We start from the raw sequence: 22,587 nt of genomic DNA, 5'->3' as shown, positions 1-22,587 counted from the left end.
TGAACCCAGGGATGCTCTTACCAATGAGCACTAGCCCTTTATTTATTTTGAGATAGGCTATCACTAAATTGCTGAGCCTGGCCTTGAGTTTACAATCCTGTCTCTGCTTCCCAAGTAGTTTGGATTACAGGTGTGTGCTAGTGTACCTAGCTATTTCTTTGATTTTAATCAGAATAATCTCTATCCTGAAATTTGCAGTCTGAGTCAAATCTCCATGAATTTTCATGCAGCCAGTCCATATACTAGAAGCTGTTATAAGCCTGTAGTGGTAAGAGGCATTTTTATATATCATTAAAAACAAGATAATATAATCTTGCAAATGTGGCAAATGACCACTTGTAATCCCAGACTACTATTCATAGTTGAAGTTACTTAAAAAACAAAAACCCAGTACACCAGAAGGTGAAACAATTTTATTTCACAATTGTCTTTAAAACCCCAAAGACACTACTTTCTTCATATAAAAACACGGGTATACCTATATTTTCTAGAAAATGATTATATAGACCCTCTCAAAGAAAAATGTACCCCATTATATGGTTTGGGGAAGTTACTTGGAAAAAACACATTTGGACTGATTCCTAAAATCAGTCTGGACTGATAGCTCCACCCCTGCATCTTTTGGTTCAAAGTATACATTACTGTCATCAGTATGTGTTTCTGCATTCTCAAATATTCAATAATACACATAATGTAAGTTTATCACTTAATGTTCCATTGGTTCATCAGCCTTTTCTGCAGGCTCATCAGCAGGTTGTGCAGGCTTAATAGGGAAGGAAAAAAAAAAAAAAGAAAGAAGATGTTAAGAGAGATACTTTGAATACTGAATTTCCGAATAAAGCTTTTTTGGGGGGTACTGGAGATTGAACTCAGTGGCACTTAACCACTAAATCCCAGCCCCAGCCCTCAGGGTCTCACTGAGTTGCTTAGCACTTTTGCTTTTGCTGAGGCTGGTTTTGAACTCAAGACTCTCCTGCCTTAGCCTCCTCAGCTGCTGGGATTACAGGCATGTGCCACTGCACCCAGCCTGAATAAAGCTTTTTAAGATTTACATTAAATTTCAGTTCTGATGCTTAAAACTCATCAAACAATTCCACCACTTTATCAGACTCTCTCTTGCTCAAGAGTTAAAAGCCTTTTTTGTATTATCACTACTAAGCTTACTACACAATCAGCACTTTTTTAAGAAATATTTTTTTAGTTGTCAATGGAATTTATTTATTTATATGCAGTGCTGAGAATTGAATCCAGTGCCATACACATTCTAGGCAAGCTCTCTACCACTGAGTCATAAACCCAGCCCCAATCAGCACTTTTTTAAACATTCTTTGCCCATTTACTGCTAACAAAGCAAAAATAAAATCAAACCAACCAGCTGCATGGCAAGTTCTGCATTCTTCCTAATAGTGCTATGACAACTTACACAATGCAAATCTTGTTCCCCCACATTATCAACCGTATCTTTTCGAGTTTGAAGAAATTTATGTAGCAGACACTATATCTTCAGGTACATAGCTATCAAATAACCATCTATTAATGCAAATGTGTATAGTTCTAAACATCCATTGATATGCAACAAGATCCATATCAAAGGGTTTTTTTTTTTCTTTTTTCACAAACACTTTTTGATACTTGTCACTCATTTATTTATTTATATTTAATTTTATTTTTTGCAGTACTGGGGATGGAACCCAGAGGTACTCTACCACTGATCTACATCCCAGGAGCTCTTTTTTTTATTTTGAGACAGAGTCTTGTTAAGTTGCCCTGGTTGGCTTCAAACTTGCAATCCTCTTGCCTCAGCCTCCTAAGTCACTGGGATTACAGGTGTGTGCCACTGCACCTGGTTTTTGTCACTATTTATGAAAAGCCAACCTAGTGTTCAATGGTCTCCAGTGAATACTTCTCCCAGTACCTATTCACAAAGAAATCTATGCTGGCCCCATGACTTGCTTTAAACAGCAGAATGTGCAGAAATGATGCCATGCTAGGTCTCAGCCTTAAGAACAGCTGACAGCTTGCCTTTGAAAGCTCTGAGTTGCCACCCTGCTAGAGAGAACCTGCTGAAGGAGAGGCCTTGAGACTACATGAACAGAGGCACAGTCATTCTAGCACAGGACCCAGTATTCTAGATGATTCTCTTAACACACCGAGAAAGTGACTAAAGAAGACAACAGTAAATTTTTCTTGGATGTTTTGGCTCCACCTCAACATCTGACTATAGCACTCATGAGATCCCAAGAGACACAAGCAAAAGAACCATCAATGTTGAGGCCTAGTCAGCCACAGAATTGTGAGAAATAATTTTGCTGTTTTAAATTTGTAAGTTTTGGGGTAGCTTATTACACAGGAATAGATAACCAAATCATTAATTCTTTTCCCTTTTGTCAATATTTACTTTACTCAGTTCTTAATTTTTCTGTTGCTATTTGAATGAGGGGCCTATCTCGATATTAAAGAGAAAAATGGTAGATTAACACAGTAGTTAGGAACAGCAGTTTATGACAAAATTAAAACCTCTTTTGTTGTAACTAATTAGATACCTGTGCCTTTCTCTGAGGTCGTTCTTCAAGACCTTCCAGGAACGGAGACACATCATCATCATCATAGATTGTAAACTCCAAGTCTTTACCAACAATTCCAATAGAAACATTCTAAAGGTGGGGGGAGCAGGTGATAACAAAAAAATAAATAAGTAAAGAGAATTTAAGCCAGAAAAATGCTTATGATAAAAAGTTAAGTGAAAATATCACAATAAAAATATAGTACTTGAATTTAAGACTTTAAAAACTACTTATATGTAAAGAACACTAGTAGGCACTTGCTGCCATACACAGATTTAATATTCACTGTTACTTATCCTGAGTGAACCTTAATGGTCTGTTGTCTGTAAACACTGACTAAAAAAGATTATATAAGCTATAAAGTCTCCACAGAGATATTAAATGATAATAACCTATTTTTTGAGATGGGATTTTGCTAAATAACCTAGGCTGGACTGGAATGCACAATCCTCCTGCCTAAGCCTCCCAAGTAGCTGGGATTGCAGGCATGTGCCACTGTGCCCAGCTGATCACCCTACTTTAAGTTATGTCTACCACATTATCTTCCTGCATCCAATTGATCATTCATTTTTTTAAAAATTTTTTTCTATAGCATTTATCATCTTTTAATACCCTATATGATTTTTATGAGTGTATACAATTTAACTCCTCTCACTAGAATGTTCAATAAAAGTCCAGCTATTCCACACATGAAAAGAGTTTTGAGATAAAATACAGGATGCCCAGTTAAATTGGGATTTCAGATAAACAATGAATCATTTTTTAGGATAAGTTCATGCCAAACATTACATGGTATATACAAATACTGATATTTTCTATCCACTATTCAGATTTAACTGGGTACCCTGTATGCTTATTTGCTAAATGTAGCAACCCTGTCCGTGGACCATCACTACAATCAAGATCAAAAAAATATCTGTCACTCCCAAAATCTGTTCATGACCACTTGTAAATCTTCTCTGATTTCCTGCCCTTTTTTTCCATGTTTAGGCATGGGAACTTTTCTACTCTTTGTTAGTATAGTTTGTATACTAGAATTTGACATAACGGCATTGTACAGTATCACTCTTTTTCGTCCAGCTTGTTATACTAATTTTGAGATCATTCATCTTATAACATGTAACAATAGTTTATTTCTTTTAATTACTGAGTAATCTTTCATTGTATGGATACTCAACAGGATGTTTACCCATTTGCCTGTTGATGGATTTTTAGAGTATTTAAAGTTTGGGCTTGTCACAAATAAAACTGTTATTTTTTACTGTGGAAAAAAAAAAAAAAAAAAAAAAAGTCCAGCTATTCATTGTCCTTGCTATATGCTGAATGCTTAGAAAGTGTATGCACATGGTAAGTCACAATATATACATATTTGTTAACTACATTAATAAAAGAAAGATTTACTATTTACTCAGAGAAAAAAAGGATATTCTACATTAGACTTAATGATTTATTGCTTTATATCAAAAAGACATGTTTAAAAAATAGCATTTCAAAACCAGATCACTTTCTGAACAACTTAAAGGGAAAGTGTGAACCAAGGCAACCACCTCCCAAATTAAATAAATATACACACTTTAATTACCAGTTTATACAATATTAGATTAAACTGTAATATTATTATCTACAATTGGAAAACATAATATTTACCTTTGTAGTTAGGTCCTGCTCTGCAGGAAGTGTCTCTCTTAAGGCACGAAGACCATGTTTAACCAGTTCATTTAAGTTGCCTGTATGTAATAAATTAAGTTATTTCTTAATTTCATTAAGAAATTCATGAAGTAATTTCATACTAGGCTTCTTATATCAAGTCTATAGTCTGAAATCATGTTAGTTACATACTCTTGTTATTACAACAATAACAGCCAAGTGTTTAATGCTAGTAATATACTCTTTAAACAGCAATAATATTGCTATTATTTTACTTAATGAGATGACCCATTATTTTTATTATTAACCCTGACCTGTTATTTTGCTAGGCTAAATCGAAACCCTGATTTGAAAATGTCATTCACAATTTTGTAGAATGTGTTCTGTAAAATGCTAGATCCCATATTTGCTCCATATAAAAGTAGTCTCCAATTGTGGCCAGTATTACCCTGATACCAAAACCAGACAAAGTCATCAAAGAACACTACAAACCAATATTTCTTATGAATACAGGTGCAAAAAACCTTACCAAAATAATCTAAACTGAATCCAGCAACATTGAAAAGATTATACAACATGACAAAAAGGGATTTTTTTCCCTTAGGAATGCAAAGTTGGTTTAACATTTGAAAAGTCAATTAATTTAATGATACATTATAGACTAAAGGGAAAAAACCTGCACAATCACCTTAAGAGTTGCAGAAAAAGCATGTGATAAAACCCCAAATGCTTGCATAATAAAAATAATAATCGAAGGGAGTATTTAGGAAAACTCAGTATACTTAATAAAACTTCTCCCTTGACAGTCTCGGTGATGCACCCCTGTAATCCCAGCAGATGATGAAGCTGAGGCAGAAGGATTACAAGTTCAAAACCAGACTAAGCAATTCAGTACGACTCACAAGCACCTTAGCAAGACCCTGTCTCAAAATAAAATATTTTTTAAAAAGGGCTGAGGATGTGGCTCAGTGGTTAAGTGCCCCTGGGTTCAATCCCTAGAACCAAAATAAATAAATAATACTTCTCCCTTAAAATCAGGAACAAATAAAGGATGTCTGCTCTTATCACATCTAATTATTAATCATTACAATGAGGGTCTAGCAAGAACATCAATTAAGATGGAAAGGAAGATGTAAACTAACTCTCCATTCCTAGGTGACATGACTTGGATCTTAAGAATCTCCAAATTCTGTTCATAGTAATACCAAAAATAAAATATTCATGAATAAATTTAACAAGATATAAGACTTATACACTGAAAACTACAAAACATCATAGAAATTAAAGAAGACCTAAGTAAATGGAAAGACACCCATGTTCAGAGGTCAGAAGATTTGCATAGATGCACCTTATGATCAGAATACAACCTGATAAACCCACTGTAAATTGAAATGTAAGAAAAAATTCATTTAATACACCTATCCTATCAAATGTCATAGCTTAGCAACACAGTACATTATAGATAACAGTTGTTCACCCTCAGAACTGTGTAGCTGACTGAGACCTATGGCTCACTGATGTTATATCATGAGAATCTTACTGCATATTGCCAGCCCAGAAAAAGATCAAAATTCAAAATCTGAAGTTCAGTTTGAACTGAATAAATATTGCTTTCACACCATCATAAAGTCAAATCCTAAACTGAACCATTCTTAAGTAGTAGACCATCTGGATAATAACAATAGCAGTACTCCCCAAATGATCTATAGATTCAATATAATCCTTATTAATATTTTATCCAGATTGGGATGTGTTAGGCAGAGCATGCTCATGTGACCAGATTTCAATCAAACTTTGGACACCCAAGTTTCATTAATGAGCTTCTCTGGTCAGAAATATTACACACATGCTCTCAAGTATGCTCTGTGACTCTTTCTGAGAAGGGATAGAACATAAGGAAGCCTCCTCTAGATTCTTTCCTTAATGATTCAGCTATATATCCTTACCATATTGCTTAAGCCTTAGCTGTGAGTACAACTACACACTAAGTCCTTTGAGTCCTAGCAAATCTCCAGATGTTAAGGGTTATCTTGAGAACTCCCAACCCATTTATCACAATTTGAAATGTTAAACTTTAATTAGTGCTTCCCAAGTTTATATGGCCCTATGATTCTCCTTTCAATGTGAAGAAAAGCACTTGAAAACCTTCCCTATCTCTCATCTTACATCTTTTACTTTACTTTGCCATTGCTACACGCCTTTTACTTCTGTTTATGGACTACTTAATGCAGAAATGTCTATGTGGCTTAAAATAGGAACTGAATCACAGAAAACTGAAAGTTGTAAACAGAGAACTTACAAATAGCAACTTGGGAAAATGCTTCCCAACTCTGGCTGGGACATATTTCAGACCAAATGAATCAAGAAGTTTTAAGGCTAGGGATACATTTATATATTGAAAGAGGTCTACTAGTGATTGAGATGACTATGGTAACCATGAGTAAAATCTAGTATGTATAACAGAAACAATAAACACTTCATAGGCTTAATTTTTTAAAAACGCCTTCTGTAAGGCTGAAAGTTTTCCTTATTTAGTACACTACCATTTGTTCACTATACAAAGACTGGAGGAGGCAAAACAAAACAAAACAAAAAAAGCTGTCACTTACACTCCATAAACTCAGACATATGTCTCTCCAAGTAAGTACGAGCTGATTGAGAACGGGCTCCAATGGACATAGCTCTGCAGTCAAAATAGTTAGCAGATGGACAAGTTTGGAAAATGTGAGGGCCCATATCCTACAAAAAACAAAAAAAACAAAAAACACACCTCATAATTCTTGACTTTGGTTGGGCTAAAAATGAGTGATTTTCTAGTTTCAAAAAATCATTAAAATATAACAATACCCTATCAACTTACATCATAACCAGCAATAAGCAGCCCAACACCATAGGGTCTCCGGCCATACCGCTGTGTTGGTATCTGGGTCTCTTAAAACTAGTTAAAGAGCTTGTTTCTACCAAGGAATAAGTACTATCTTTTTTTTTTTTTTTTTTTTTTTTTTGGTACCAGGAATTGAACCCAGGGGCGCTTAATCACTGAGCCACATCAACAGTCCCTTTTTTATTTATTTAGGGACAGGGTTTCACCGAGTTGCTTAAGGTCTCGCTAATCTGCTGAGGCTGACTTTGAACTCACTATCCTCCTGCCTCAGCCTCCCAAATTGCTGGGATTACAGGGGTCCATGACTGCACCCAGCTTAAACTACTAACTTTATTTTCAAATTAAACATTATTAACAAAGACCTCTAACTTCTTCCTTAATCACTGCATAATTCATAGGGAGAAAATAAAATAGAACAGGGCTACTTTGACTCAATATTATGTGTTTGACTTTCCATCAAACCTAAGGATACATACTAGCAAAATGATCTCTTTCTATATAGAACCTCATTTGTTTTGGATATAAGAGGTGAAGGACTTTTGGGGATATCTAGAATCAATAAGAAACTTTAAATCTCCTCAAAAATTATGCTTGGATGGTTTTCATAAAACTGGGTTTATATATGTCTGGAAAATATAAATTGCTTATAATGGCTAGTGAAAGAGCAATGCAATGCCTTAAAAGTTTTTAGAATCATTCTCATGTTTTACAGTCATGTTCCTAATACCCTAGGGAAGAAGTATCAAAACCCTTTAAAGTTCACAGCCACAAATGTTAATGTTAAAAAGGATACTGCTTCCAATTAGAGACACAAGACGAGACACAGGAAGTGGTCTATCAAATACAAATCTGGAATCCAAACATTCCTGGCGCATAAAGTTACTAAAAAAGAAACAAGAAAAGTTAGTAATCTCAAATCACAGAGAGCTAATCCAAATAAAGCAGTTTGAATTCACTTCCAAACATTTTCATGGATCACATCCATTTAATGAAACCAGAAAGGTAAGAAGATACATTTAGGTGCTAAATTCTAGGTCCATATGAGGTCTTACAACTGACTATTCCTTAGCTCTAGAAAATCTTATGTCTCAGAGCACTTATAGAATACAGAAGGTTGGTGGAAGAGAAAAATAGCAGTCTCTTCTCTTCTCAGTCTCTTCTCTTGTCCTTATTTTGAGACAGGGTCTTGCAATGTTGCCCTTGAACTCGTGGGCAACTTGAACTCATGATCCTCGCGCCTCAGCAATTCCTGAGTAGCTGGGATTAGAGGCACGTGACACAGGACCCTGCCAGCAACAGCAGGTCTTTAATTCTAAGTCTTAACCAAAAAAAAAAAAAAAAAAAAAAAAACCTACTCTTTTTTGTTTATCCTTGAAAACAGATTAAAATCTCTCCAATAGAGCAATGGCAAGAAATAGAATCCAAAGCAGAGGATTTTGTTTTTTTTTTTTTTTAGTTGTCAGTAGACCTTTATTTTATTTTATTTTATTTTATTTTTTTGGGTGCTGGGGATCGAACTCAGGGCCTTGTGCTTACAAGGCAAGCACTCTACCAACTGAGCTATCTCCCCAGCCCCAGACCTTTATTTTATTAATTTATATGTGGTGCTGAGAATCGAACCCAGTGCCTCACATATGCTAGGCAAGTGCTCTACCACTGAGCTACAACCCTAGCCCAACAGAGGATGTTTTTACACGTTATGCAGATGTTACTTTTCATCATAAGCTGCATTAGATATTAGACACTAGCCTGCTGAATCTCATTGTTAAACCTGTGAAGGTTTAAGTGAGGTTAACATTGGGGGAAAAAGGAACTCATACCTATTAGAGGATTAAATAACAAGAAATAAACATGCTCCTTCTTTCCATGTTGCTTTGTCCAGTATCTGTATGTCACGTCTGATGGTCAAATATATTTATATTGTTTTGCAATGCTGAAGTCAAATCCAGGACCTCATGCATGTTAGAGTACCACCGCTGAGCTACTTACGCAGTCCCTGATAATCAAATGTGTATTAAGAGGAACCAAGCAATCTGTTTAGCGTGTTTTAAAAGTCAATTACCCAAGGTGGTCCAAAACCACACTCTCCAATATGGCAGACACTAATGATATGTGGAAACTAAGCCACTGAGAAGTAGCTTTATTGAGATGTACATATATAATGCACATCAAATTTCAAAGATTTGCACCAATGTATAATATCTCATTAATAAAGTTTTTACATTAAATATATGTTGGCATAGCAATATTTTAGATAGAATGGGTTAAATGATTGACAACATTACACATTTCACATTTTTAGAAGCAAACAGAATCCCATAATATTTACTTCACTATACTGTTGACTTAGGAAGGGACTGGCTGGATAACTTGAAACTCTTAAACAAAAGGCTTACCCTTACTATTTGTATTCTTTCTTTCCTAATCAAATCATGAATTTAAAAGTTTGGCTAACTACCTTCTACCCTTAACATACAAACACTCACATGCTACCTGAAAGGCACTGTGTTAAGTGCCTACTTCAAGATATCCTTGAAAAATAAAATACTGAAAAATCTGAGTGTTAAGTAATTAGCTCAATCTCAGAAATTAAATGATGAAATAGGAATTGTATCTGTCTGATCTTAAAGCCTCACTTCTTCATTTACATATTGCTTCTTAACCAGAAACAATCTCTATCTCCTTTTGTTGCTCATAGAAATTTACCTGTTACTCTCTACTTCCTACCTAGATTAACTGGATTTTAAGTTCTTTGAAGACGTGATCCAAATCTGAATCACCTTTCTATACTCAACATTATCCACTGTGGAGCTTTGAAAAAAAAAAAGTCTAATAAATACTGAAGTATTAAAGAAAGTAAGGGTGGCTCACCTCTCTCTATATTAGACAAAAATGTCAAGCTCTTCTTAGACATACATGGCTTCAAATAATACATTATGTTAACAAGTAGTACATTATTCAGTGATTTCTCAAGTGTTAGTATATCTTACCTCAATTGTTCTAGAAAAGAAATCAATTATGAATTAAGAGATACTTTTGTTTTTCATGATTCTACTTACCATAACAGTCTAGCATCAGCAGTAAGCCCGGCAATTGAGATACCAATATGGTTGTCAACGTGAAGAATTTTTTTCTGGTGAGCTGCAAGCTCTGACTGTGCCCTCTAAATAAAGACATGATGAGATGTAAAAGTAAATTTAAAACTTTATTGTTTATACAGTGAAATTTACATAGTTCTGTTTTCTAAAGGAGGAAGATACACGTATGGCTTTACCTACCTTCAGTGCAACCAACACTGCGTGGGTTTTCGATTTCAGACCAACTGTGGCTGAACCTTGTTTAACAGCTTCCATTGCATATTCAATTTGATGAATCCTGCCCTAAAGAGAAAAAATAACACATCATGAGTCACCTTAGAAAATTAAAAATCAAGAGTTCCCAAACCTCAGACAAGCATAGTTATTTTTCAAATGATGTTTTTAAAACTAGGAAAGTTATTTTTGTTATAAATTTAAGTTCCAGAAATGTTCAAAATGATATTTAATTTCCTCACAGTCTATAATCACACAAGTTTCTAAACCTATTACAGCCTTGAAAAGCCTCTTCACAGACATGGCATAAAACATTATTTTACCTGAGGGCTCCAAACAGTGACATCATTGTCATACTGGTTGCGAAACTGAAAGTAAAAGAAAAAAGATCTAAGTATATTATAAACCCAACTTCTTAAAAAAATTTTTTTTAGTTGTAGATGGACATAATACCTTTATTTTAATTATTTATTTTTATGTGGTGCTGAGGATCGAACCCAGTGCCTGACATGTGCTAGGCAAGTGCCACAACCCCAGCCCAAACCCCTACTCTTAACAGCAAAAAATGTGCTTCCATGTGTTTCCATTCAATATTAAAGCAATTCTGTTAACACAACGTGGCTGGAACTTTATTACTATACTGTTACAAGCCAATTCTACATTTACCATTTAGTGGTGAGGGAGGGAAGAACAGACTAGATTAGATAGGTCCTATCTTCCCAGTTTCCTACTCCGCCACTCTCCATAGCATTCCCTCCAGGTGAGTAAGTGTTAAAGTTCATATGCATTAATTTTTCTCCAGTCTTTGCTTATGCTGCTGTCTTACAAAGGACACTAATAAACGGTCAAAAACATTCCTTTTCTTTAAATTAGCTCAAATGTCTATCTCTTGAAGTCTTCTCCATGTTTTCTCCCCAAATTCCCCCAACACGTAGTCCCACAGTTCTTTACACATCTCTGTCTTTATGATTAGAGACTTGTCTGATTTATCTTTGAAATCTCACTATGCACATGTAAATATTCATATTGAATGAACACAAAAATGTTCTCAGGAAGTTAGCGGTGGATACAAATAGCTACAGTGATAGAACATTACCGCCCATAATGACATTATTAAAGTCTGTCAGTACTTGGAGAATAATCGTGGGGATGAGAAGGTCGAGTGCAGAAATGACAGATTCGTTTGAAGTTCAGAGACCTATATTGTACCCTGACGTAACACTTCCCTCAGTCTAGCTTTCCTCATCTGTAGCCAGATGACTGAACAAAGTGATTGAAACGGGCCTTTTCTAGATGACAGGTAAAGCAGGACACCAGGAAAGTGGACATGGTTCAATAGCACAAATCCTGGAGTCAAGTCCGTGATGGGGAGGCCTCCAAGTTAAGTCCCTTTCTTCTCCTCTCCCATACATAGCACGAGGGTTCACTCACGACCTCTCGGAATCTATTTTTCTTAAGGAATTTGGGGCGAACTCGGCTAACTGATGGAGAAAGAAATGCTAGAGACTCCTTCCCTGGAGGTGAAATAAACCGCGGCGAAAAGGCCTCACTGACTACCGACCGCCACTCCTTCAGACAGGCCGGAGATGCTGAATCACGGCCGGAGCCCTCCCGTCGGTTAAGGCTCCCTGGCCCGTAGCCCCAGGCCGCCTCAAGGATGACAAGAGCGGCAGATCACCTTCTCCCAGTCATCGGACCTCTGCCCTAAAGCTTCCAAAGACCGGGATTTAACGCACCATAATTCCGGCGCGGACCTGGCTGTGAGCTCCGGCAAAGCGGGCGAATCCAGGAGCGCTGCCGAAACCACGGCTCGGCGACCGATAGAGAAGTCTGCGGCGTTTTGACGGCGGTGGCGCAGGGTAGGGCAGTCTATTCCAGAGTTATCGATAGGCTTTCAACGCTTCCCCGCCCTTAAAACTCCCGGCGCGCACGGCGGGGATGGGCGGGGCCTTGGAAGAACAAGGGACTGAGATTGGTGGGGAACCCTGATCCCCGAGTCCCCGCCGCAACTAAGAGCTGCCGGTTCGCCCCGTCGCGTCGCCCTTTTGGATCCTCAGCGACGTTCGCCGTCTATTGTAGAGCCCAGCCAGTTTCTTATCCAACCGGCTGAATGAGCCGGAAATTGCTGCAAACTATAGCTGCAACTCTGGATGATACGCACGTGCCGCTCAACATCTCACTCACTGTTCAAAGAGATTTGGGAGTTGTGTAATCCAGAAAAGCCCACAAAATAATGGTCTGTTTGTGTGTGTCAATTATACCTTTCCTCGAGTATCTTGTTTGTGTACATGCTTTTTTTTTTTTTTCTACTTTGGAATACGCCTCTTTACTCCCCGGAGATCTTATCTTTCAAGGCTTTGTTGTCATTGATCACAAATTGTTATTATTATCGGTTTCTTCCGCCAGACTTTGAGCTTCACGAGGGTACAGTCGGCCCTCAAAACCATGCACTATACCTGGTAGATTAACCCACTGACGAAAAAACTGACATTTTCTTACGAATTACCTATTTTCTCTTTTGGAAGCATCTGGTAAATCCTTAAGTGATCTATCTTAAGACAGACAGCTCTGCAAACAGCTGCTGACTTAACATCTACCGACTGCTAATTTTCTTTGTAAAGAAGAAGAGTACTTAGACTCAGGTAAGGTAAGGGTTCTTAAGGATCTGAGCTTTGTAGGTGATGGTGAAATAGATCACTTGACTGATTGCTCGAAATTCACAGCAAATTAGTATCTTTTAAATTTTTCATGTTTATAATTGGGGCATTTTTTTCCATGTTAAACATTTTCCAGGGGAAACACTACTCCACAGTAGTCTGCATTATAAATATATGACATCTATCCAGATCCCTATTGTTTAATATATAGGTTCCCCCAAAAAACTCATTTATAAACTACTTTATAATTTTGTGTAATTCATACTCATTTTTTAAAGAATAAATTCCTAAAAAATGGAGTTGCAGTGTCAAAGGAAATGGATATTTTTAAAACTTTTGATAAAAAGTGCTTATTTGCCTTTCAGAAATATATTTTTTACCAGTTTAGCCTCTTAATAGTATACAAAATTGCCCTTATCTTTAGATTCACCAAAACTGGGTATTACCATTTTTAAAAAAATACCGGATAATTTAGCAGATTAAATTAACAATTTAAACAGACTTTTCTCTTTTGTTTGTCCCACATCTAGTACATATTATGTGCTTAATAAACATTGCTGAATGGATGAAAAATGAATACTGAATGAATGGTTTATTTATAAATTGTCATGTAGCTGTCATGTAGGATTGGGGTTGTGACCCAGCGGTGGAGTGCTTGCCTATCACATGTGAGGCACTGGGTTCTATCCTCAGCCCCACATAAAAATAAATAGATAATAAAGGTATCATTGTCAATCTATAACTAAAAATATTTTTTTTAATTGTCATGTAATGTGAATATATTCACAAATCTTTTCTGTATATCTTTCTGATTATGTGTATCACACAAATGTATAATAAATTTTTTTTATAAATAAGATCATACTAAATTGTTTTAACTAACACATTTAAAAAGTTATAGCCAGGGCTGGGGTTGTGGCTCAGTGGTTATGTGCTTGCCTTGAATGTGTGGGGCACTGGGTTCAATCTTCAACAACACATGAATAAATAAAATAGAAAGGTATTGTGTCCATCTACAACTAAAATTTAAAAAAATTAAAAGTTACAGCCATCTTATGTTTACAAATAATGATCTATATTATTTTCAGTAGTTTCATAGTGGTCCATTGTGTGGAAATACAGCAATTTACTCATTGATGAGAAATTAAGTATTTCCAAGTTTTGCTGTTATAAAAATAATGTAATGATTACTCTTGTACATGTAACATATTTTATGTATTTTCCTGATTGCCACCTTCTAATGAATTCTTAGAAGTAGAATAATGAGTCAAGGATCATATTTATAATTATGATAAATATAGCAAAGTTGCAAAAAATGTTTTACATCAATTTATATTTAACTGTACTGACATTTCACCTTCATCAAACCATCACCAATGTTGGATATTAAGTACTTTTTACCTTTAAGTTGATAGAAAAAGAAAAAACCTACTAATTTTAATTTTAATGTTTATTTTTTTGATTACTAGTAAACAAAGCTTTTTCTTTTATTTATTGGCTGTTACGTCAGTGAATTGTCATTTTACTTTCTTAATTTTTTATTGTTTTAATCATTCTATTGTTGATTTATAAGAGTTCCCTGCCAATAGGGATGGTGATCTCTTATTATTATTACTTTCATAGAAGGAACTCTTTGAGTACAAAGAGACCTAATGAAGCTAGCTTAAGTAAAAGCTGGGAGTGGCTATAAATATGTAATAGGGAATCACATAGATATTCCAAAGCAGGAATTTTTTGCTTTAAAAAATTTTACTGAAATATTCTTAGTATGTGGAACAAAGCCTGGCATATAGTAGGAACTCACTATGTAAGTACCAAATCAATGAGTTCCTCAGATATGAGCCAGATACTAGTCCACTGTGAACCCCAACCCTCAGCTCCAGGGACCATATGTCAAATGTCCATTAAAGTCTGAAAGCTTCTTTCTGGAGCTGGGAATGGCTCCCAGTGGTAGAACACTTGCATAGCAGGTGCAAGGCCCTGGGTTCAATCTTCAACACCAGGAGGTGAAAAAAGCCTCTTTCCCTAAGCATAAAGTTAGGCAAAAGCAATGACCACTCACAGCACACCAAAAACTCAAACTCTTCTAAACTCCAACTTTTTTCTGACGTAAGTGTGGACAGTTAAAGTTGCAAAAGAAGCCCCCTTTCCCCTTAATTGGCAATTTCTGTTTGGTGGTTTTCCATTTTATTGTGGAATGTGGAAATAGATGGCAAAAATGAGACAGAGTGCCATATAATACTTAATTGCACTTATTTCTTTGCATATTGTTTCCATATATACAAGTTGTCTGCATCTGGAAGACAGGAACTGTATCACATTTCCCTTTGTGTATACATCTAATGTGTCAAACGTCGTACTCCCGATAAATTTTAGTTAAAAGAGTTAGTGAATAAATAGAAGTGCTTTAATATTTGTAATAATTCCAAGTACATTACATAGTACCAAAGGTTGAAGTGCAATACTTTTTTCTAGTATTCTTCTAGCAGATTTTTTTTTTTAATTAGCAAAGTTATGGGTTGCTAGCACTTTAAAGTTATTGTACTCAATATTCCTGCTTGCCCCTGTAGATCTACTTCACTCTTAAGGGATTGCATCAGTAGAGTCCCTTCCACTCTCAGTTAAGCTTAGCTAATGAAGGCACCAGCAGGAAATGGGAAAACAGTAGGAGAGTGAGATCAGTATTTATTTACTTACCCTTCCTCCCTCTGTGTTGGCCCCTGGTTGTTGATGGTAGTGCCATCTCTTGTTTGCTCGCCCTTATTATACTCTCTTGTCTCCTCTTTGGAGTGTACTGTTTCATTCTTAGACAACGACTGATACTATTATTTATTTTCTCAGGATACAGAGGTATTTAATACTTTTTTCTGTGAAGTAAACTTAAACTCTTAAAGTTGAATTTATATATCTTTATTATATTTATTATACTTTTAGGAAAAAATATGGGTAGGTTTGAAGTAACTGGAAAACAGAACCTAAATTAATGGCATATGTCCTTCCTTGTTTTCTACCTGCTCAAGTATTCAGAAGAAAAAAAAAAAAAACTCAGCTTACAGTGGGCTTTATATTTTTTCTGATTAAAAAATATGTATAATCAGGAAAATGAGAGATTATACTTCATTTATGTATGATCTATCAAAATGTTTAAATGCATTCTGTCATGTACAAATTAGAACAAATAAAAATTAAAAGATATATAAAACATTTAATTTTTTTTCAAACAGAGATGGTATGAAATATCTCTATAATTCACAAAGTAGAGAAAAATCACTGTTAGAATATTAGTAATTTCCCCCCTCAAATATCAGTCTAGAGAAGGGAGGAAAATTATCCCAAGAATATATTTTTCTAGTTGCATGTGTATGTTTATGTGTTTGCTCATGTACACATTGTGGGTGTGATTCTCATTCCATGGAAATATTTCATTTCTCTAGATTAACTTGAATCTAACTGAGTTCCCATTTTGCCATGCAGGTAGAGAATTCAATCTCAATTATCATTGAGCATTTCCTTTACATTCAGGATTGTACAAAGTTTCTAAGGTCTTAGTTATTGCAGAAATACCAGTATTTACCTCAGATTATTTGTGCACAAAATAAACTGCTACAAAGAGATCTTGTTCTCAAGAGACATGATTATTTTTTAACCTGCTTTCTTTTTTTTTTTTTTTTTGCTGCGTATTGAACCCAGGGTCCTGTGCATGCGAGGCAAGCACTCTACCAACTGAGCTATAACTTCAGCCCTTAACCTGCTTTTACATGTTTAAAGGAAAACTTTAAATTTAGCAGTTTAACTGAGCAAAGAATTCATGAATTGGGTAGTAATCTGGATCATAAAGTTTCACAAAGCTCCACCCCACCTCAGGTACTGGTTTTATTTATAGCTAGAGAAAAAGCAACCTGATTGGTTGTTGTTGGCATTTGCCCTATATGGTCACTTTTTTTGTGTGTGGGGGACAGCTTTCAGCCTCTGATTGGCTAGAGGTTTAACAGCTATGATTAGCTGAGACTTGGTTGCTGCTTGAAAGAATATACTCTTAGATTAAGCTACAATCTGTTTACAGGTTATATAACAATTCATTATATACATAAGAAACCATTAGGCCAAAATTAAAATATGTATGAAACAGCTTAAGGCCAAACTTAATTTAATAACATTGTACCACAAACATTTCTTCATGTCCCATACTTTTAAATGTCTATAAGGTATTCCATCATATGACTTTGATAATTTATTTGGCCAATATTTCATAGCTCTTACATAGCTCACTCTAAACTAGGCTTGTCTGTACCCACTCCTACCTTCTTTTTTTCCTAGCTATTCAGATGCTAAGGTTCTCTTCTGGTAGGAGGCAACATTTGGAACAGGGCAAATCAGAGTTAATAGACATACTTAGGAAGAATAATAATTTAGAGTTACAACTAAGTTGTATAATTTCCCTCTCTCTGTATGTGACCGAGGGAGGCCTGTACAAAAGCCATTGGCATACTTGAGTTGTTTAGAAATTTTTTTTTCCAGAAATTAAGCAATTATTACAGAACGTCATCTTGATAGTTGAGTAACAATAAAACATGTCTATGGGAGATTTTCAGTTTGGCTCTTATTAAGATTTTTTTTTTAATTCTAAAAAAATCCTGAAATAACTAACAGCAGTATCTAATTCAGAAAAGTAGTGTGTTTTTCTCGATTATTCTTCCTACACAATACTCTTACTGATCAATTTTGCAACTACTGGTTAGGAATCAGGGTGTATCCTGGAGCCAAAATCCCTAAGTCATGCTTAGAGGAGCTGAAAAACCGTTAAAACCCCAAGAGACCAAATATCTCTTTTTCTGGTGCCCAAGTGAGGCTCTTATATAAGAGCCACTCTGAAGAGTCCAGCCCACTGCCTTCTCCTCACAGTGCCTCCAAAATATGCATAAGAAGTATTGAAAAGGGTGGGGATTGGAATCAGATATTTCTCATTCATTCAGCAAGTATTAGTTCATCACTTTATGCTAAGCATTATTAGTAAGACGCCAAGAATATCTATGTAAACAAAACAGACAAATATTCCTGAGAAAAAGAATGAAATCAGGGAGGAGATGGGTTAGGTATTACAGATGTTGTTGACCTTCAGTCTGTAATAAAGACTTTGAGATATAAAGTCAACAGAAGAATTTGAACAGAGGAATTTCATGCCTAACACTTTTAAAAGATCCTGATACTTGTGTTGAGAACAGACTACAGGGGGTCAGGCATGCTAACAAGATCAAGGTTCTTATCGCAATCCAAGTGAGAGTTGGCGATATCCTGGTTCAGAGTTGTAATGGTGAGGTGGTAGAAAGTAGTTGGATTATGGATATATTTTGAAGGCCAACAGTCTTTTGATAATGGTTTGCATGTGGTGTGTAAGAGAAAGAGAATTCAAATTCCAGTGTTTTGACCTGAGCAAATGGAAGAACAGAGTTTTCAATAACTGAAGTGACGGGAGGAATAGATTTTTTGGGAAAAGATAATGAATATGGCTTTTACATTTCAAGTTTGAAATGCCTATTAGACATCCAGGTGGAAATATGGGGTAGTTGATTAGCATATGAATTGGAGTTTGGTGAAGTGATCTAGGCTAGAGATCCAGAATTGGGGTCACTTTTGTAGAGAAGTTATTTAGAGCCATGAGACTAGAGTGAGAAGAGACAGAAAAGAGTTTGGAGGATTGAATGCTGCGACACTCCAATATTAAAAAAGAATTTGGTTAATAGTTGAGCTTACTTACTTATAAGTTTGGAGATCTTTGATGACTTATTTCACCTCTTCGAATCTTTGTGGTGGTGGTGTTGATGAAACCTGTAAAATAGAAATAACAGGCTGGGGAGATAGCTCAGTCAGTAGAGTGCTTGCCTTGTAAGCACAAAGCCCTGGGTTCGATCCCCAGCACCCAAAAAAACAAAACAAAACAAAACAAAAAATAACATTGGTATCATGCTAAGTGAGATAAGCCAATCTCAAAAAACCAAAGGACGAATGATATCACTAATAAGTAGATGATGACACATAATGGGGGGATGGGAGGGGTTAGTGTTAGGGTTAGAGTTAGGGTTAGGGAGGGTGGCAAGAATGGAAGAAGGAAGGACGGTATAGAGGGAAAAGAGGGGTGGGAGGGGTTGGGGAAGGGAAAAATAACAGAATGAATCAAACAACATTATCCTATGTAAATTTATGATTACACAAATGGTATGCCTTTACGCCATGTACAAACAGAGAAACAACATGTATCCCATTTGTTTACAATTAAAAAAAAAAAAGAAATAACATTGGCTGGTGTGTTTGATGATTATTGTGATGATTTGGAGAATTTCTCATTTATAGTGCTTAGTATACTACCTGCATGTGGTAAGTACTCCATAAATATTAGCTATTATTGTTGCTACTTTTGGAATAAGCTTTTGTCTTCCAAAATATTGCTGGTTGCCTTAGTGTAATACATATTCATACAATCACAATAGTAGCAATGCCTATTATTTAGATAGAGTGACAAACCATAATTGTATTCTCCCCACTCAAATCTCATCTCTGAAATGCTACACTTTTAGCCAAACCCACCTTTTTCATAATATTTAATTTTGATTTTATATGTTTTGACTACTTTGATGTACTTTTAGTTAGCTGCCAGTCTACGAAGCATAATCGTGGAAGATACCCTTTAAAGTGTTAACATTCAAGGTGGCTGACTGCTAAAAAAAATATATAGTTGGTGGGGTTTGAATCAAGGACACCTTTTTTTTTTTTAATTTTTTAAGTCTTCTTTATTTTTAGTTGTAAATGGACACAATATCTTTATTTTATTTATTTATATGGTGCTGAGGATTGAACCCAGTGCCCCACACATGTAAGACAAGTGCTCTACCACAGAGTCACAATGCCAGCCCAAGGACACCTTTCTTTAATAAATCTGAATAATAATTTTAACTGGAAATTATTGTATTCTTTATAAAATATCTCATTTTAAAAAATGAACCTCTTACTGTACTCACAACAACAAAGAAAATTTTGCTTTTATTTCTTTAGAAATCTATTCTGAGATTATTTGGAAAACTGCTTTCTGTACTAAAAGCAAGTATTTATTCCTCTGATGGGTCACAGCCAGCATTTTTTTAGCATCAGGGATGTCTTCAGAATTTCTTTTTCATTGGGCTGTTGCTGGGGTGGCAAAGGTAACAAAAGAGCAGACATTTTATGATGGAAAGTATTTTTATACATAAGCCAAACACTTTCACTTGTTTTATTTCCTTTTCTTTTCTCAAGATGAGAGAGAAAAAAATTAATCCCTAGTCTACCAGTAGGCTAATAATTTCTAAGATATTGTTCACTCTAAAAGTAATGTGCCTCTTTACAGCTGTTTTCTAGAATTCTATCCAAAGCTAAGTATGCAATTCCTTTCTCTACTGCTAGGTGGCAATTAATGCTTTGGAGAAGCGGGCGGGCGTGGGTGGGGGGTGTGGCAACAAAAATACCCTTCCCTTACCAATGATTTTTCACAACCAGAAAGATGTGTGCATTTTCTCTTCTTTAAGGTGAGAAGTCTCTTAAGGATAATATTCTTTTTTCCCACTTTGTGTAAATGAATTTACATTTGTCTTTTTTCTTTAATTGTTAAGAATTACATGTATAAATAAAAAATAGAATGCTATAGCTAAAAAAGAATAGATCATGTCTTTTAAAGTAGGTGGTTTCCAGAGTGTATATTCAGGAGCAATATAGAGTAGGAATTTGCAATAATTTCCCTGTATTTTTTTCTAGTTTTAGTAAAGAAAAATTTTCTGTGAAAGGCATTACAACTGGCCCAACATTCTGCCTAATGCAATTAATTATAAATATAATATAAGGAAATATAAAATAAAAATGGAGAAGGAAAAGAATTTTAAAGACCTAAAAGCAATTTCATTCTGGCAAAATTGCTTTTTCAAGTGACCTGTAAGGGAAAAAAAAATTCTTCATAAGAGTAATAAGAGAAGTACAATATAGAAACCAAAAATTTTTTTCAGGCAACTTATCCAGATTCCTAGCAAAATTATTTAAAGACAATAGGTTCTATGTATTTAGAAATCTAATGAATCTGGTCTGCATCCTTTTCTAAGTATGTTTAATTGTGTATATTGTTGCTCCTATAACCTTCACCAAGAAGAACATATATATTTGTGTATATATATATATATATATATATATGTGTGTGTGTGTGTGTGTGTGTGTGTGTATATATATATATATATGATGTTTGTTTTATATAAAATTCAAAATATCAAATCCCTCTTCAAAGAAGAAGCTCAGTTTGGATCTTAAACCAAATATTCTCCCAGGCTGGACTCAATGAAGCCTAACACCAAAAAGCAAAGCTGCTTCTGGCGTTCTAGACCCTTCCTGCATCCAGATGTCTTGTCTGTAGCCTAGCCAGAACCAAACCCTTCCTGCTGCATGTTCAGCTGGCCTTGGATGACAGCCCCGGGCTGCACCAGCTTCCATACTCCTTTAACTCTTGAATGTCCTAGATTTTTAAGAGGTGGAACTTCCTTTTTTTATATATATATTTTTTCAGTTGTATATGGACACAAGACCTTTATTTTATTTATTTTTTTTAATGTGGTGCTGAGGCTCAAATCCAATGCCTCACACATGCTAGGCGAGTGCTCTACCACTAAGCCACAACCCCAGCCCAAGAGGTGGAACTTCTAATGTGAATTTGGTTGAAAGGGTAAATCAAATTTTAAGCTTGAAGTTAAGTTTATAAAATATTTATCCATGTCACCTCCCCCACCCACCGTAGGCTTCCTCTCAGTAGCTCAGCCAGTTGGCATCAGAGAAGTGCCGTTTGGAAAGGAGTGTGTGTGGGCAGCTTGCAGGTGAGGACAGGGCTGCCAAGGCAGACCATGCGGTTTGTCCTGTGCCTACACCCAGTAGTACCTGGCTGTGCCTTACCAGAGCATTTGTATTCACAGAGCATTTCTACTGTTTGGGGTGTGGGTAATTTCAAAAAATATTTTTTAAAATAACTCATTGACAAGACTTAGGTTAAGCAAACAAAAATGCATAATGGCAGATATAAAATAGCCATACATGTATTTAAGCGGGAACTGCTCTGAGGCAGTTGTGATAGGAAAACAAATCTACTCTGTTTAAAAGGTACCCTTGGAAATCTTATTAGTGGCAGCCATTGTTTTCAAATGTTTGTTTGTATGTGGGAATTTCAACAGAAGGTAATCCACAAAAGCAGACTTAACACTTGAAGGCAGAATTTCCTTATGGCTTTGCTTTTTTCCACCTAGACAGATGTTAGTAACTGATCTCCAAGGATGCATTTCAGTTGAGCAGAACAGATATTTCCAAATGAAAGCTTATGACTTCATGTCACTCTCCCTCTTACTTTTCTGTGCTGACTGTTATTATTATTATTATTATTATTATTATTATTATTCCTGTTGCAAGTTGTTCTATGTTCTGCAGAGTTGATTAGAGATCTGAGAAATCAAGGCCAACATAAGTCCTGCTTT

The 22,587-nt window shown here is 35.6% G+C and overlaps 1 protein-coding gene across 1 annotated transcript; it reads right to left on the bottom strand.

Moving 5' to 3' along the window:
* Positions 1 to 394: 394 nt before the first annotated feature.
* On the bottom strand, positions 395 to 12,275 carry Psma1 (proteasome 20S subunit alpha 1). Its single transcript, XM_047519472.1, has 10 exons — positions 12,143 to 12,275; positions 10,730 to 10,774; positions 10,374 to 10,475; positions 10,155 to 10,258; positions 7,889 to 7,977; positions 7,072 to 7,142; positions 6,821 to 6,950; positions 4,212 to 4,291; positions 2,544 to 2,654; positions 395 to 763 (listed from the first exon to the last, which is right to left on the bottom strand). Exons 1-10 carry the CDS (start codon positions 12,143 to 12,145, stop codon positions 707 to 709), a joined length of 792 nt encoding a protein of 263 aa, XP_047375428.1. The 5' UTR covers positions 12,146 to 12,275; the 3' UTR covers positions 395 to 706.
* Between the last annotated feature and the right edge of the window lie 10,312 nt (positions 12,276 to 22,587).

This window comes from Sciurus carolinensis, chromosome 11, assembly GCF_902686445.1.
Source record: "Sciurus carolinensis chromosome 11, mSciCar1.2, whole genome shotgun sequence".
Classification (NCBI taxonomy): Eukaryota; Metazoa; Chordata; class Mammalia; order Rodentia; family Sciuridae; genus Sciurus; species Sciurus carolinensis.
This window is presented reverse-complemented; position numbering and strand designations above follow the sequence as displayed.

What these genes read in the sequence shown, in the direction of transcription:
- Psma1 (XM_047519472.1), bottom strand. An exon ending in TGTGTCTCTAATTGGAAGCA is followed by an intron (nt 7,143 to 7,888) that starts GTATCCTTTTTA and finishes ACTAGTTTTAAG; the next exon opens with AGACCCAGATACCAACACAG. An exon ending in AGCAGGACCTAACTACAAAG is followed by an intron (nt 2,655 to 4,211) that starts GTAAATATTATG and finishes CCCCACCTTTAG; the next exon opens with AATGTTTCTATTGGAATTGT.